General features: G+C 43.6%; 1 protein-coding gene across 1 annotated transcript in view; it reads right to left on the bottom strand.

Moving 5' to 3' along the window:
* The window catches only part of LOC147734929 (matrix metalloproteinase-17-like), a 173,475-nt gene that overhangs the window by 16,027 nt on the left and 139,230 nt on the right, over positions 1-18,218 (bottom strand). The window contains exons 7-8 of the mRNA XM_086953108.1: positions 13,596-13,678; positions 11,222-11,374 (exon numbers count right to left, since the gene is read on the bottom strand). Of these exons, the coding sequence (XP_086809234.1) occupies positions 11,222-11,374; positions 13,596-13,678 (236 nt within the window). The remainder of the gene's footprint in view (positions 1-11,221; positions 11,375-13,595; positions 13,679-18,218) is intronic.

The raw sequence follows: 18,218 nt of genomic DNA, 5'->3' as shown, positions 1-18,218 counted from the left end.
GGAGGCAACAGTTAAGGATACATTAGGAGGTGGCAGTGTGAGTTCATTGGGTTTGTGTTGTACACGTGTGCAGAAGACACTCAGATAGCTTAGATTAGAAAGAGTTATATAAAGAGAAAGGGACAGACTCATCAACATAAATCTAAAACCTATTCTGGCAGAGAGAAGGAAATGGTGCACACTTGAGGCAGATTGAGAGCTTAAGAGTTTTGAGGGTGGGAGAGAATGAGTGTGGGAACAAAGAAGAGACATATGTTTACTTATGAATATGTCAGTGACATGCATATAAATGCAAAAACATATAAATGGCAGAGGACGAGCGTCAGAGCACTAGTGAAACAACAGAATGAAAAGCAAATCAAGGAAGAAACCGGTGCTTACACAGGTAAGAGCAGTGGGAAGGGAGAAATGCGGGCTGTTCAGGACAGTGTCGAAGAAGAATAAGGTTACTTACCTTTAACCACTGGTTTGCAACTCGGTGCCATTCTAAATGTACATGCTGTGCTTTATCCTGCATTCTAGTGGCTGAGAAATAGCATCTTTTTTAACTGCAGGTGAAAACCCTTCGGGTGTCATCCGTTGGAATGGTTTGTGTGACTAACGCTGTGGACCTGAAACTCACAATGTCCCACACTGTGGACCCCATAGCAGTATCCTCTTGGATATGGTTGAAATAGTCTTGGGTGGTCAGAGAGTGATGGTTTTGATTTGCAACCTCCACACGTGCCAGTTTGGGTCATGGGTTTATTTTTCCCCAGTAACTAAGTTGCCTGCACAGTTGCTAAATGCATATTCTGTCTAGAAGTTCCAGCTGGCACATCCATGTATGGTTCTGCGCTGTACTTAATTTGTGCCTGTGTTTGGCGTTGCTACTTATTCATAATGGTTGAGAGACTTTATCACTCGGTTGCATTTTTTAAGTGAAATGCTACCAGTTATCTACTAACAAAGAGCACCCTTATCTCTGGCACTCCATGCCTTCTACTGCCCACATCACAGATCAGTAAAATTTTGATGCCCCCTGTGTCTTCCCTCCCATGCTGCAGGATGTGGGTGCATCGCATGAAGCTCAGATCCTGGATACCTACAACAGCGTCCATGTCCCTGGATCATGTGGACTGACTGCCCTAGGTGCATGTGAGAGTCGCATGTAGGCAGTCCAACACGGTCTGTGCATGCTGAGGGTTCTTCTGCCTACTTCCACCTTCAGCAAGATAGCACTACCTGACTGCTACAAAAAAAAAAAAAAAGTATTGTTTCCCAGGGTAATTCCAGAGATTTTTTATAGTGGGTGAAGTGCCTCATTAACATATTTTCCATCACACAACACATTCTAAAACTGAATATCGAATATCGATGGATGAAATGGTGGGACGGCCTGCCAGGTTCAAGCATGTTGCCTGATGGTTGAACACACATGGGCATATTTATCAAAAGGTTGTGTTGCTTTTGAACCACGCAACGGGCGCAACAGCTATGCAACCCTTAAGTTTGGCTTATCAAGCCACACAAGTCCACCTTGCATGGCCCTGAGTGGCTTAATAAATCCAGGGTAATGCAACAGCAGTGCAAATCGCTGCAGTGCGTTACTCTCACCAGAGAGGCGTTCGTTAGGTGGAGAGTGGGCGTTCACATGCATCCACCCATGAAATTAGTGGAATTCCCAGATTTACTATTAGAGGCAGATCTTGGAATGCGCCGAAGGGTTAAGCCGCCCCAGGTGAGGCATAACACAGAGATATATCTTTATTTCTCCTCGTTACTTTCCCTTTTTTGTGAGGAAAATGCCTCAAAAGATTGTTTTTGTGCAGGAAGGTCCTAGCAGTAATGTGGGCACCCTTAGTGAGCTGATCTCTTTTGTTAGAGGTAAGTAAATGCAAGATATTCAGGATTATGAGGTGTGTTGGAGCACTGGACTTCCAAGTTCCTCGCCACATAATTTCGGCAAGTAAAACATGGCAAATGTGCAAAGAGAAAAAATCCCAAAAGGAGAAAATAACAAAAGGAAATTGGTGCATAAACACTGATTCCTGCCATTTCCCATTCCACAGAGAGAAACGTGGTATTGGCTGGTAGTACTGCAACCAATAATTACAGTATCTCAAGGTATCCGCAACTTTTGGTGCTACTTATGCAGTTTCCCAACATCCCCCATCATGATAGCCTAATGGGATCTTTAGACCTTGGCGGATATGGGGCATTCACCAAAACACTGGAAATTCCCCAATGTCCAAACTCATCCTTCTCTTGCCTCCATTAGAGGCAGGTTTCACCCATAAAGTCTCAACCTCCTCTGCCATTGGAAATGCTTGACATGATAGCCTACTGGACCACCAGGTCACAGTGGCGACTGGCACCCTACAAGACTGGGCTGACCATCTATGCTTTTCATGGCCTGGGTTTACCACACAAGGAATGGTAGAACGGGGCAGGTAAAAGAATCAGCGGCATCAGAAAGTAATGTCCCTCCACATCAGGGCCACTGGTTCTTTGTAAATCAGAAACAACCGTTCACACAGAGAGTTTATATTTTTTAAAACAAATAAATACCAAGTGTGGTCAAAACAACATGGCTCTCATTTAGTATTTCCATCAGACTATAGTGGAGTTGCCACACTTGTGACTCTAATAACATTTTAAAAATCACCGCCAGGCAGGTATCAATCTCCAAATTAGTTAGGTGGTCCCCCACCCCGTGACTGGAGGCCACTGCATCTGTTGACCGGGCGGCCCAGCGGGCCAGCTGTGTATCTTTAAATTAACTCATTAAACTTTAGAAGGATGGTCAGTGCCAGGCACTCATTTCAAAATTGTTCTGGGGAATTCTCACGTTAAGTCAGTGGTTCTGGTATTTTGTTTGAGAATGCACCACAGCACTCAGTTTTCCTCTGAGGACACATTCACTGGGCATGTGTGCCTAAATGCAATCTTGGGACCCATTATGATTGTGCCAGTTTTTTGGACTGAAAATACTCCCTGTACCATGCAAGTACATCCACAAATGGCTAACAGGAAGTCCAGGGGAAAGGGGAATTACTGATTACTCCTGATTATGGGTTACATGTTATTTGAGGATAACATACAGGCTATGATGCTTGCCGCCTAAGTTACCCATGTCCATGTTTGACTCATTTTCATGCAGGTTTTCGCATTTATAGTTTGCATGTAAACTGGGGGAAGACACTCTGGGTCCGATCCACAGAATGAACTTAAGCCTCAATCCTAAACTTACTACTATTTCGGTATTCACAGAATGCACTTACTACTTTTTAGCATTCACAGAATGCACTTACTACTTTTGGTATTCACAGAATTAATTTACTACTTTAAGTATTCGCAGAAGTTAGGATTTTGTCTTATGTTTGTCTTAAGACAAACTTAAGTTAGGTTTTTGTCTTAAGTCTGTCTTCAATCTGTCTTCAATCTGTCTTCAATCTGTCTTAAATTTGTCTTAAATTTGTCTTAAGACAAACTTAAGACAAAATCCTAACTTCTGTGAATTCCAAAAGTAGTAAGTTCATTCTGTGAATGCCAAAAGTAGTAAGTGCATTCTGTGAATGCCAAAAGTAGTAAGTGCATTCTGTGAATACCAAAATAGTAGTAAGTTTAGGATTGTGTCTTAAGTTCATTCTGTGAATAGGGCCCTATGTTCCTGAATTACTTGTAATCCCTCTAAAGCCTGTAACCCATGTTAAATCTCTCCTACAAGAAAATGCAAAAAAAAATGTAAAAATGTAAATTGATACTTGTATAGGGCACTACACACCCGCAAGGGTCTCAAGGCGCTTGTACGAATACCGCTGTGGAACTCGTCCTGGCTTTTCCTGTGAGGCGTCCACTCCTGGGCACCCCCAGGGTGAAGGCCAGGCATCCTTAGCATTGTGGAGGCCGTTTTGGAGATTAAGCAAGCTATTGCCCAGAGTTGCAGAGTGGGACTCTATGATTAGAATAGGCACCGAGGCGAGAATTATCAGGTCCGTGGAATTTTGAGCCCAAGACCCGCTGAGGCGGGGAATTGAACCCTTTTCCCGGGCTAGACCTCTGCATCAGGGTCTGCCGCTCTAACCATTGAGCCACAGTTCTAACAAGATAGTAACTGAACCCCGTACACCTCCACAAGATGTTCTACAGCCAGGAATATTGCTGGAAAGGTTGTGGCTATTGGGGCACTTTCTTGCATAAGTGGTGGGCATGCCCGAGAGTCCAGGCCTTTTGGGACAAGGTCCTTACATAGATACACACAATAACAAACATTCCTTTGCCTCACAATAACCCCCTCATTCTCCAGGGGACCCTGGGGAACAGACTCAGAAAGTGCTAGATTACTAAAAATGTTTCCACTCTAATGTTGGCGTGGCCTGTATGAGTCCCTGGGACATCACCTGCAATGTTGGATCTCACAAGCAGAACCCCTTGATGCAGAGAAAATCTCCCCTGGAAGGAGAGTCTGAAGAGAGTTGGCTCGACTTACGAGGATGATTGGGCTCAAAAGGGGAAGAAGAGGCAGACGGCTTCTAAGGGCATGTGCCAGAAATAAAACATTTAATGAAAACAAAAAGATTCTTTGAGAAACCTGTGGCAGCACATAAGATACCTACGCCTTTAGGGGTCAAAAAGCTTAGCCAGGAGATGGAGACTCCTAAAAGTAAAGGCCCACAACAAGAGGTAGAGATGGCCGGTTGAGGAATTTCTTCACTCACATTTGGAGGCTGATGTAGAAGAAATGGTGTTTGACTTGCATGAGGAAGAATAGACACTACGGCAGGACCTGGAGGCAGATTTACCACAGGAGGAGGAGGATATGTATCCTACGAGGGCATTCCCACCTGTTGACATTTCTACATATGGGGTTGTTGATAAGGCAACAGATGTGTGTGGCGTTCAAATGGAGGTTAAGAAGAAGGGTGCAAGCTTACCTTTAAAGATTTATAATCCAGTATATTATAAAAAGTTGTTTTTACTACGCTTCCTAGCACACTGCAGCATGATAGGAAGTACTTAACCTCATCGATGCTGCAGATATTCTTCTCCGGTGCTGGGCCATAATAGAACTGGGTGTGGTCATGACGAGCTCAGCTCGTCATGAGCACACGAGCACCGTGCCTCATGACGAGCTGAGCTCGTCATGAGCATCGAAGGGGTTAATAAACCAGCAACTTCTGCGGTGGTGACGCGAAGGATAGAGAAGAAATATGCAGCATCAACTCAGTGCTCACAATACACACAATCACAGCAGAGCCAGACTCCTTCATATTGCCAGGAAAAGAGCTCAGTCACCAGCCACCATAGGCGGCAAACACAGAAGGGCAGAAAGAGCATGGAGGTGGTGGAGAGGAAGAGGGAGAGGGCTTCTGCCATCACGTCACGTGGAGGACTGCCATCTGCAATGCTCTTTTGAACAGGTATGCCCATCAGCACTGGGAAGACATGGAAGATCTGAAGTTGCATCTTCATAGGAATATCAGAAGAGGGCTAAGGTAGTGGTTAAGGAGGGGAAAACATTGTCAGCTCATACCTAAAATCAGTCCTAGATTTAGCGGACGCAGCAAGTACACAGCTGTTCACTGGCATTGTGCTTCCTGCGCATCACAGGCATGCTTGGCTGCACAGATCAGTCTTTAAAACAGAGGTTCCGGCTCATATAATAGGCATGCCCCTTATGGGCAACCACTTGTTTGGCCTGGAATTTGATCAATCGAGTGACACAGTGGGAGAGGGAACTGGGTGGAAAAATCACAGAGAAGACATGGAAGGCTATCTGGCAGATGGAGTCAAAGTCCTCACCCTGCATAGGCTACAAAGAAAATGCCTATAAAATACTAACAAGATAGTAACTGAACCCCGTACACCTCCACAAGAAGTTCGACAGCCTGGAATATTGCTGGATAGGGGCACTTCCTTGCATAAGTGGTGGGCATGCCCGAGAGTCCAGGCCTTTTGGGACAAGGTCCTTACATAGATACAGACAACAACAAACCTTCCTTTGCCTCACAATACCCCCCTCATTCTCCAGGGGATTCTGGGGAACAGACTCTATCCTACGATAACCCCACTGAGGGATATTATCTGCCCACCTTCTCTCTGGCGCCCGCCTAGGCATTGCTCAGATGTGGAAACAACAGCAGGTGCCAATACTCAGCATTTGGTGGGGGAAAGTTTGGATTATATATGACATGGAGAGACTGACTGCACTATTTAACTATAGGGTCCATAAATTTGAGAAAACATGGAGGCTATCTGTCACCTATATAAATAGAGAATAAAAAGACGGCAGAATTCACATGGTAATTTTTAAGATTCTGTATGCTTCAGGCATCGGTGAGATGTCCTCCTCCAAAGCTGAAAGTCAATCATCTGACGTGGAGCAGGTGGACTAAGTGACAGACAAACAACAATGAACAGTATTATGTATGTCTATCGAGGGCCATCCCCTGTTGCTTTATACTATGACAATTATTTGTTGTATAATGTAAAGAAATTTAATTTTGCTGTGTGTGCATTTTACCCCTAATAAATCAAAATTAAAGTAGTTTTAAAAAACTGCTCTTTTGTCCGCCCACTCCAAATAGTGTAGGCAGTCAAATGGCTAAACCTCCGACGGCCCATACTCTTGTTGTATAGTTCCTACCAATCCAGTAGGATCTGTGCATTGTTTGGACAACATAAACTAGGGACTTGGTGCCAAGACTGATTTCGGACACCAATGCAGGATATGTTGGGCCTTTAGGCCAGCTAGCTCACAGTGCCACCGTAAGCCCCCCTAACCTATCAGTGAGCCAATGGTTTTCTGGCAACCACTGAGCATGACAACCCTGACCCCTCAGGGATCGTGGAAACAGTACAGAACCTTTTGCTCAGTCACTAGTGCTTGCTTATTCTCAGAGAAATATACAGAGAATACGCAGTTGGACGTTTTTAATAATATGTATTGAACCAACGTTATTCTTGTATAAAATACGTGTGGTGCAATGATTAGTAGACAGAAGCAAATAAACAAGATTACAAGCACCAAGAGCGTAAATAGTAGATATAGCTATACCATGGTGCTAAAACAATGGGCCCGATTCACAGAACTAACTTAAGACAAAATCCTAAACTTACTACTTTTGGTATTCACAGAAGTTAGGATTTTGTCTTAAGTTTGTCTTAAGACAAAATCCTAACTTAAGTCTGTCTTAAGTTGGTCTTAAGGCAAATTTAAGACAAAATCCTAACTTCTGTGAATACCAAAAGTAGTAAATTTAGGATTTTGTCTTAAGTTAGTTCTGTGAATCGGGCCCAATGTGCGTATGCAGGCATATAAAACAAGGCAGTAATCAAGTGTGCTCATACTATGTGAACCCTGCTGCAAATGTTCCTAGAGTGTGTGTAGGTGTAGAGCCAAGAATCCCTCAAGGGATTATCCAACCCCATTAACTGATGGGATAGAGTGAAGGACCCCGTCTTGGTTACGAACCGGACACCACTCACGAGATGTCAGACTGCTGCACAGTGAATTCTCAGCATGCAAGGACCTTAGTGTCAGCAGAAGTGCCTCCTCTGTTAATCTATTGGGATGTTCATCTTTTATAATAGAAAACAGTCTTGCGATGTTCATATAGAATATTGATATTATGGATATGTAGATAAACCCTGATTGCCCCATGGATGAAGATAGTAATGACAATTGGACCTAGTGAGAAATGAGACCTTGTAAATGATATTCAGGGCGTTGTGATAATGTTGTGCGAAGTTAGATGTATAAACATATTTAGTTTCAGGAAAACAAATCCAACATTGTCATTCACACAAGTATGTGCTGTCAAATATCTGCTCCCAGAAGCTATATTTTGGCAAAAAAAATCGATTTGAGATGTATAGTGTTTTTTTAATTTTTTCAACAGAATGTTTTTCTTTAGTGCGGCAGTATGTGCATTTTGTATTGTAAATGTGCATGTTGATGCGTTTAAATGTCTATAATCTAAGACCAGACAATATGAATTGTTGGGTTTCATTACGTGAAACAACATGTTATTCATATGAGGTGCAATTCTCAATCACACTGGTATTCAAGTTGATCCAGGATCTCCCTGACTTGTTTCTTTGTGTCATGCTTAGTTGGGTACTGTCTCTGTTGTTGAGGAATTGTTTTTAATGGGATTTTGTGATGAGATGACTCATCATCCCACCCAACATGAATGCGGTAAAGTGCAAGGGCTACTGCTAATGCCCACTCCTGCACGGACAGAAAAATTGTAAATTGTGTGTCTTGTAAAGCGCACTGCTACCCGCACCGCAGGCCTCGTAGCGCTATAGACCGCTGGGGAACCCGTCCTGGCTTTCCCTGTGAGATAGTCCCTCCTGGGAGTCTCCAAGGTGAAACCAGGCATCCCCAGCGTTTGCGAGGGGTCGTTGTGGAGATGAGGCAAGCTTAATGCCCAGAGTTGCCGAGTGTGATCCCTGATTAGAGTAGGCACCGAGGCTAGAATTATCAAGTCCGCTGATCCTGGTCCAAGACCCTGCCGCGTCAGGAATCGAACCCTGGTCCCAGGGCAGTCTCTGCTCTCGGGTCTGCTGCCTCTAACCAGTGAGCCACACCACTCCACTCAAAAAGCAGGTACTTCTACCTTCATTGGGCAATCCATTATGAAATCAGGTGGCCAATATTTTTCGGCCAAAAGAATATCGTAACCATATGTCAAGTTCTCCCAAAAGAGACCCTTTACTTATCTGGGTATGTCCCCCTCCATTTAGAGGGTTATTTTGTATAAACGTTGTGGGACACTTACCCTTGTATTAGGTGTTTCCACCATATGCTCATTCAGCGCTACTGCCCCCAGATAATCCATCAGGTTCTGGCGAGCTATTGTTAATTCTACCACACTGTCCAGCATCATCACTGTCCATTTCCCATTCAGAAGCAGAGTCCTTAGTCTCTACATGGACCTAGCTTGGGAATATAACACTCTGCCACTGGCATACATAGGTTCCAGCTGCCTAAGGTTCACACCTAAAGTAGTTTCATCCTTCCATATTTACTAAGCTATAATTCTCCTGGCTTTTTTTCCGAATGCATCAGAGAGAGCCTTACACACTCTACATTTAAGGAGAGCAGTAATGTACTATATGCTAAAAATACAAGATATTAGAAGAACCATATGTTTTTTCATGGCGTGCGCCCCACAGACATCAGGTACTATTGCAAGATGGATAGCACAGGCTATTGCATTCTGATACCAGTTAGCAAATAAGACTTTAAAGGTGAGAAGAAAGGCACATTCCACCAGAAAGAAGGAGCAACACTAGTGTTCATGGCCAATGTCTTGTCACAAGACATTTGTAAAGCAGCAACATGGTCATCAAAGCACGCTTACAAGGCACTATTGCATAGGTATAGCGGCATAACTGTAGGCAGCAGTGGGACAATCAGAACGAAGGTAGCTTTTTTTGTTCTCTCTCTCATCAAAACCCCGCCACAGAAGAGATAATACCACTAAGTAATTGATGCAAAGAGAATCTAAAAGAGATTTCATCCTGTAAAAGAAACCAGTTACTTACCAGTAAGAATGGTTTTGGAGTTTGAAACTCTTCTACCTTCATATGCAATCCTCCCACTTCCAGAATGAAAGAGTAAAGTGGAGGAGAAAAACAAGAATCTGAAAGGGAGACATTGTGACCTTGTGGTCAACATCACAGTGACTCACACAGGCTCTGCATATCTTGCCCCCTATCTCAGAGTGGATAAAGCTTTTATAAACCAGCACTTCGGGACCTAACCACTAGATGGCAGAGTACCATGCATGCCATGTAGCACAAAAGGTGCTTCCCACTACAAAGGTGCACTTTTCACAGTACACCTTTTTAGTGAAGAGTGTTAGTGGGGGTGGATCAACTCACACACCCGTAGGATTTACTGAAAGCCCCATCTACTAAGAGAGACAGACTTTCTAAACCTAATATCTGCTGGAAGCAGGTGAAAACAAGAGAGAATGCATGGATTTCCCTTGGAAACGAACACATTCCCTGTGTGTTGCAGTACACAGCTCACATCCAATGCATCTGACCCTTCTATCTTTGTCATAGGAAACTTTACTCAAAGGGTATCTGTCCAGTACACATTCTATGGTAGACACAGCACACTTGTCCCTGCACCATGTTACGAGGTTGAGCATTGCGATAGGCCGACTGTTTGTACGTCAGTAGCATCAAAGCAAAATGAGTCTGCAAAATGTGGCATTTGTCATTGCGTTGCATGAAATCTTAGTAAACCCGGGCATCTGTGTGGATGTTGCTGTTCTCTATCTATTTTCTATGGTAATTCTACTGTACTACCATGATTAACAACATTTATATGTATGTATGAGGCCTTGGCATAGTGTGGACTAAACAACCTCTGATGGTTACAAGAGTGCTGTAAAACAAGGGTAAGAATAGGTACATTGAGTGTGTATAATGCTTACAACACTGCTTTGCATACATTTGGCTTATGGCAGGTGAGCAGGTGTAAATTCTGATCTTTAGGTAGCAGCCATTTGTGGTCAGTCATTGTAGGTTTGAGTGGCAAGTATGTTCTTTAATTGTTGGGTTTGCTATTTTTTGCAAACAGGTAGTATGCTCTGAGTGAAGCCAGTGTCAGGTGGCACACAACAGTGCTACATCATTTAGCGGAATGTATGCTTTTATTTAATCATTGCAAACAAAGCCAATTCTTTCATTTAAGCAGAACTTTGTGATTTCAGACTTAATCATCCGAATCTGATCAGTGTTCACTGTGTGTTGTGGACTCCATTTATTTGGATTAATGCACCTGACAGCATTGATTTGCTCAATTAGAACACAGGCCAACATAAGTGGTGTCCATAGTGAATGAGCTGTCCTGTGGATAATTTAGTACTAAGAGTCCAGGAGGAGAAATATCTCCCCGTGTACATAAAAAGCATGTGTATCAAGAGTGGTTCAGTATGGAAAAACTTCAGAGACTGCTGCAGAAAAGCACCATATTGTCACAGAAAGACCTGGCACCAACACAAACCAGTGCCCAATAAGCTTAACATGATGAATGCTGAGTAAACCTTCTTGTTAGACTTGTGATTCTGGGATATGTTTTGTTGATCTTGGCCAGTACATTCACTAGTCCTGCCAAGAATGTGTTATCCTTGATGTTTAGATAAATGTCACAGGGTCAAAGATCTCTTTTCTGTTGAGTTCTGTACACTTCTGACACCCACAGGGATCTTCTTACCGCTAAAGAAGAGGATGCGATGGTCCAGGTGCCTCTCATACACTGCGTCCAGCTTCTCTAGGCCACTGGGGAGACCATGCCAGAAGCCATGGATCCGTGCAGGGCGCAGCGATGTCAGGTGGCGAGCATGGGTTAAACGCCAGAAAAAGCGACCTATCAGATAAAGGGAATAGTATCAGGCAAGACTTCACACTCCTATCACAGCTCCTCAGTTCTAAACATGGGTCCTGGGATAGCTCATCTTCCCTGGGTCCGATTCACAGAATGAACTAAAGACTCAATCCTAAACTTACTACTATTTTGGTATTCACAGAATGCACTTACTACTTTTGGCATTCACAGAATGAACTTACTACTTTTCGGGGCAGATTTACAATAAGTGGCGCATCCCTGCATATCAGCAGGGATGCGCCACTTATTGTGCGCCATGCCTCTGCCACCATGGATGCGCCGCATTTACAATGCGGCACACCATGGGGCAAAAACGGCACAGATGCGTGACGCATCTGTGCCGTAAAAGTGGCGCATTGCTGGAGTTGCGTTGCAAGCGCGACACTGCTCCAGCAATGCTCTAGGGGGTCCTATTCTCACAATGCTGCGTCAATTCTTACGCCTGCTTCAAGCAGGCACAGGGTTTTGACGCAACATGGGCCCCCAGCCACTTTTAGGAGGCGTTCCTGCGCTGGAACGCCTCCCCCCCCCCTGCGCCAGAACGCCTCCTTTTGACGCAGGGCTTTACAACGTGATGCATCTCCCAGATGCGTCACATTGTAAATATCCCGCACCATGGCGCATCTTTTGCGCTGCCTCTGCGTCACAAAAGTGACGCAACAGCGTCGTAAAAGAGGCGCAAGGGGCTTGTAAATCTCCCCCTTGGTATTTACAGAAGTTAAGATTTTGTCTTAAGATAGACTTAAGACCGACTTAAGACAGACTTAAGATAGACTTAAGACAGACTTAAGACAAAATACTATCTTCTGTGAATACCAAAAGTAGTAAGTTCATTCTGTGAATCGGGCCCTCTGTCTTTAACTCTCAGACCACAGCTCTTCACTGGGTCTATGTACCTAAATGCCAAAATAGCATGGCTACCCTGGGTGGCATGCAATTTTATATGGTTATAAGTGTTTCCAATGGAAAAGTTACCTGACAAAACTTGGTATGGCAAATTATTTTGTCATACCCTTTATGATACATTTTTCTTCAAGAAGGGTTTTAACCAGGATGACAAAACCAACTTGGTGAAAATACTTCATGAACAAATTGCATTTCTTAACCTCCCTACCACAATCCTTTCTATCTTCTATCTACTATTAGAGAATTATGAACGGAACCACTTCCTTCCTTCGCTGAGGGTTTCATTTTCCAAGCCTTCCAAATAAGCCTCCATACTATCTACACTACTCCCACCATCAATTCCCATTTAATTTCCGACTCTTCCCTTAGTTTCACTCTACTCTTTTTTCTTCCCCCATGCCATCTTCCTCTTCCTTCAACCAGGCCCCAGCCAGGGGAGTAACACAGGCCCCCGCATCCCCCGCAGTACATGGGGGCCCAGAGATGCGGGCGGGGCCCACAGCATTGTACTCATGGCAGAGAGCTCCGGATTAAATCCAGAGCGGGCCCCTCTGCAGGCCCGAACTGGCCATAGTGGGCACCGGGCAATCCCCCAGGTTCCCAGTCCGGCCCTGCCCCTCTGTATACCTTGCAGGGGGGCCCGGGCCCCTTCAACTTTCGTTACGCCACTGGCCACAGCAGACATAAAAGGGAAACTAGAAGACTTCTGAGACCCTTTTTTAAGAAAATTTACATTTAAGTTTTCCATGGAAACTTTTTGTTGTTATGGGAAATTATTTCATCATGTTGATATGGCTTCGAATTGAAGTTTTGTCAGCCTGCTTCCACCGGTTTGACTTTCTTCATTTTGGAAATTCGTCATAATGATGGATATCTATCGTATATATGAATCAAATAACATAAAACACAATTCTATGTTACATTGGCTTGTTTATCTTAGCTTCCCTCATCCACCGAATCTCCATAAACTCCAGCCACCATCAAACAAGATCCGCCTCCTGGAGTGGCTCCAATTCACCCTCCATGATTGCTCCATCAAGACGGCTCACCGTCTCTGGCTCACACACACCCATCCACCCTTACAGTCCCCTCCCACAGCGGAGTGGATATGTATATGAGGGTAACTCACACGCATGACCTTGCCCAGCATTGCGCTATTAGTCTTGTACCCGTGCATAGCACAAACCTGTATTTGGTGACTTCACTGTGCTTGATAAGTGGAGACTTATGGTGCAATTAAAATAATTGTGCATAAACTAAAAATTAGCTGACATAATTACACTCTGTACAGACAAACCTTTAAAAAAGAATGTTTCTCCGCGGATCTGCGTGGCAGCATCAATGCCTGCGGTGCAGCGGTCTGGAACATCTTTTAGGAGTCTGAATAAAAAAGAAACACAGAAGGAAGATGATGATAAAGCAGGGCAAAGAGAGGATAAGGATCCCTGACACATAACCATAGTACAGACTTTAGAGACATGTAGGACCTGATTCACAGAATGAACTTAAGACTCAATCCTAAACTTACTACTATTTTGGTATTCACAGAATGCACTTACTACTTTTGGCATTCATAGAACAAACTTACTACTTTTGGTATTCACAGAAGTTAGGATTTTGTCTTAAGTTTGCCTTCAGACAGACTTAAGACAGACTTAAGACAAACTTAAGACAGACTTAAGACAGACTTAAGACAAAATCCTAACTTAAGTTTGTCTTAAGTCTGTCTTAAGTCTGACTTAAGTTTGTCTTAAGACAAACTTAAGACAAAATCCTAACTTCTGTGAATACCAAAAGTAGTAAGTGCATTCTGTGAATGCCAAAAGTAGTAAGTGCATTCTGTGAATTCCCAAAATAGTAGTAAGTTTAGGGTTGAGTCTTAAGTTCATTCTGTGAATCGGGCCCGTAGAATTCATTGTATTGGAGGAGGTGCACTCCAGCAGCATAAGGGTATCTTCTTTCAGTTTCGTGGATGATTTAAAACTCTATTCGAGATTTTGTCTTTGGATATGAATTGATTCAGGAGGTTTGAAATGTGTTCGAATTGACTTAACTCCTGAGGGGAACACGTGGTGACTCTTTCTTATATATATAGATATTACAGAAAGTGCAACCATTTGTTATGGGAAATGCAAGTATTTTTCATTCAATTGCTAGTTACTGCCTCAATTGCAATAATAATATATAATAGTCTGTAGATTTTGTAGTTTAGTGGGCAACACCTGAAAGATAGAGAATGCCCAGTTGAGGTGGGATCTGAAACCATCTTGAACCTTATAGCAAGTGGATCTGTGCAATGCTGGTTACAAACTAAACACGTGGTCTTATTACACAACATGTAAGACAAGAGAAGTATGGAGAAAGGTAAAGAGCTAAATAATGAAATGAGGAAAAAAGAAGAGTGAAAGGGAACCCCATGAAATGAGACAATGGGGCCGATTCACAAAGGGCCTCCACACTCATTCGTTCTTTGACCTACATTCTTATAGATAATCTAATATATAAAACAAACCATGTTTTGCATTGTGCACAGTTCAAGAATTACTCAGTTCTCTCTCTTTATGGAGAAATCAATGCCACTCAAGGCTTCCCTCCAATCAGACTCTTCTTTGCACATATAGGCTGAGTGTTACTAAGTCGAATGTTCAACCGCTGCTCCTTAAGTACATTTTAGTGTCATGTATCATGTAAATAGACTGAATGTGTTGTTATTGTAATCATATAATCATGTATTGTGATGTAAATAGACTGAATGTGTTGTTATTGTATCATATAATCATGTATTGTGATGTAAATAGACTGAATGTGTTGTTATTGTAATCATATAATCATGTATTGTGATGTAAATAGACTGAATGTGTTGTTATTGTATCATATAATCATTGTATTGTGAGGTAAATAGACTGAATGCACTGTTATTCTCCCTGGCCACATCTAATGCATTTTCTAAGTATACACCCAAGAACTCTTCCTAATCCGCCCTATTGATCCTCAACATCCCTCGTCGCAGCCACATCACCCCCCACCTGAGACACCTGCACTGGCTCCCCGTCAACAAGAGGATCACCTTCAAGCTTCTCACCCACGCACACAAAGCACTCCACAACACCGGACCAGCCTACCTGAACAGCAGACTCAGCTTCTACACCCCAACCCACCAGCTCCGCTCCGCCAGCCTCGCCTTCGCAACCGTACCCTGCATCCAACGAACAACCGCCGGCGGCAGATCCTTCTCCTTCCTCGCCGCCAAGACCTGGAACACCCTCCCTACCCACCTGCGACAGACCCAAGACCTGCTCACCTTCAGAAGACTTCTCAAGACCTGGCTCTTTGAGCAGTGGCAGCACCCCCTCCCCTCAGCGCCTTGAGACCCTCACAGGTAAGTAGTGTGCTTTACAAGTGACTGATTGATTAATTGATTGATGGTGAACAATTTACATGTACCTTAAACCAGGGTCTGCTCTTTAAAAATTGTGTCTAGCATTACAAGCAAGTTGTAGTTAGTTTCATTTTATAAACTTCAAGGGAGAAGAAAGTCTTGGCTTCTGCAGCTCAATAAATGCCTCCATGCCCTTTTCAGGAGTCCTGATCCACCTCCCACTGGGTCCCAACACCACTTTTACTGATTCACTGGGAGACACTCTCGCCCATTTCCTATTGAGATATGCCAACTTCACCTTATTTGATGGTTTCAATTTGCACCTGGAAGACAGGAATGAGCCAGATCTGGACAGCTTCCTTCAAATAACAGAAATACTTGGTCTGGACCAGATGGTTGGTGCCCTCACACACCGAGCTGGCCACACATTGGACGGGGTCTGCTCTAACTTTACCCTGCTTTCTACAGATTCCCCTATCCAACGGATATGGTCTGATCACAATTATGTTCCTCTCATCTAGACAAGCAATCTACAGCCCTCTACTCCCGGCGTAAATGGACACAACTCACCCGTAATCCTAAATTGGAGACTACGGCCCAGGCCCTGGTCCCTGCATTAAAAGGCACTACTGCAATAGACTCACATCTTTTCCACTCCTGGCTAACTGCTATTAGCAACAAACTCAGCCCACCAGAGAAGCCCAATAAGAATGTAAAACAAAAAACCCACAAATCCCCCTGGTTTACACCCACTTTTGCACAAATACATCAACAATGCAAGCAACAAGAGCGTAAGTGGAGAAGATGCTATGACGCACAAGAGAATAAAGCGCTAAAAATAAGTAGAAAGTTCTACCATACACACATTAAACTAGCCAAAAAGGAGTATTACTCTAACAAAATACAGGAGGAAAAACTAAACCAAAAAGTTATCTTTTCGGTCGTAAGGTCCTTTACCAAACATAAAGCATTACAGACAGATCTTCCGCCGTCCCAGAGCTTATGTGATCAAATTTCAACCTACTTTGAAGAAAAAATCCAAAATATTCAAAATGATTTTACAACAGACTGTATCCGTAACCAGAATACTGCCCTGGAGAACGACACTGCTCCTACCAGCTATTCCATCTGTTCATTTGAACCAGTGTCTGGTAGCATGTATATCAGGCTCTCCTTTAGATGCCCGTCCACCCGCGATTCTCCATCAGATCTTAGACACTGTCAACCCTATAATAAATCAAATTGTTAATTCCTCATTAAGCTCAGGTATAATGCCAGATGAATGGAAGCTAGCACTAGTTATACCTCCTGAAAAAGAAGCAAAATATCGACCCTTCGGTCCTTTCCAACCTCTGTCCAATATCTTTACTTCCCCTACTAGGAAAAATTACAGAAAAATGTCTTTACGAAGAGCTAAACAAATTCATCGAGGATGCCAACATCCTCCAGGAATCAGGCTTCCAGCCCAAGCACTCTACAGAGTCCGCACTCCTAGAAATCATGGATTCTCTAAAAATGATAGCCGACAGAGGAAGGAAGGCTGTGCTGATTTTACTCGATCTGTCGGCCGCATTTGATATTATTTCTCATAGTTTCCTCCTGGCAAGATTCACAGCCATGGGCATTTCTAATACTACACTTGACTGGCTAGAATCCTTTCTTTCCAATCACAGACCAGCTGTGTCCCTTGGAACTTTCCTTTTGGTCAAACGCACTATCACAACAGGAGTGCCACAAGGTTCATCGCTAAGCACGCTGCTGTTTAACATTTACATGACCCCACTCATCTCCCTGATTGCATCATTTTGGATCGAAGTTACATCCTAAGCAGATGACACCCAAAGGATCCTATCAATAGACTAAGATTCCACGGACGCCAAAGTTAATTTAAAAAAATGTCTTACCGAGGTCATCCAGTGGATGAAGGACAATTGCCTCAGGTGCAACACCGATAAAACTGAGATCCTACCAATGGGGAAAGAAGTCTTGTTTGTGCCTGGGGAGTGGTGTCCTCAAGGTACAACACCTCTGCCTAATACAGTACAGGTTGCCAGAAACTTAGGAGCACAGTTTGACTCTGGGCTCACCTTCCAGCCACAAGCAACGACTGTAGCAGGAACCTGCTTCAGCATCATAAAATCTTTGAAAAAAATTTGGGGTTTAATTCCACTCACTGCAAGGAAAACTGTAGCAGTCGCCTTGATCCTCTTGCGACTGGACTACTGCAACAGTCTCTTGGCAGGAGCCAATTAACAAACATTAAAAAGACTCCAAGTGGTCCAACACACGGCTGCGCTCCTGGTCCTAAAACTACTGCGAAGGGATTCAGCATCCGCAGCTTTAAAAACCCTTCACTAGCTCCCTCTGCAAAAAAGAATACTATTGAAAATTCTGGTAATCACCTTCAGAGCCTCACTTAAAGAAGGACCAAAGTACCTCTCAAAAAGGTTCACCCCCCTACATTACAACCAGAACCCTCAGGTCCTCATCAGCCAATCTCCTCAAACCCCCCAGATTTAGGGGCAAAACAATGGGAAAGAA

This window comes from Lissotriton vulgaris, chromosome 1_2, assembly GCF_964263255.1.
Source record: "Lissotriton vulgaris chromosome 1_2, aLisVul1.2, whole genome shotgun sequence".
In the NCBI taxonomy this organism is placed as follows: domain Eukaryota; kingdom Metazoa; phylum Chordata; class Amphibia; order Caudata; family Salamandridae; genus Lissotriton; species Lissotriton vulgaris.
Note: the sequence above shows the minus strand (reverse complement) of the source record. Positions and strands in the feature narration are given on the sequence as shown.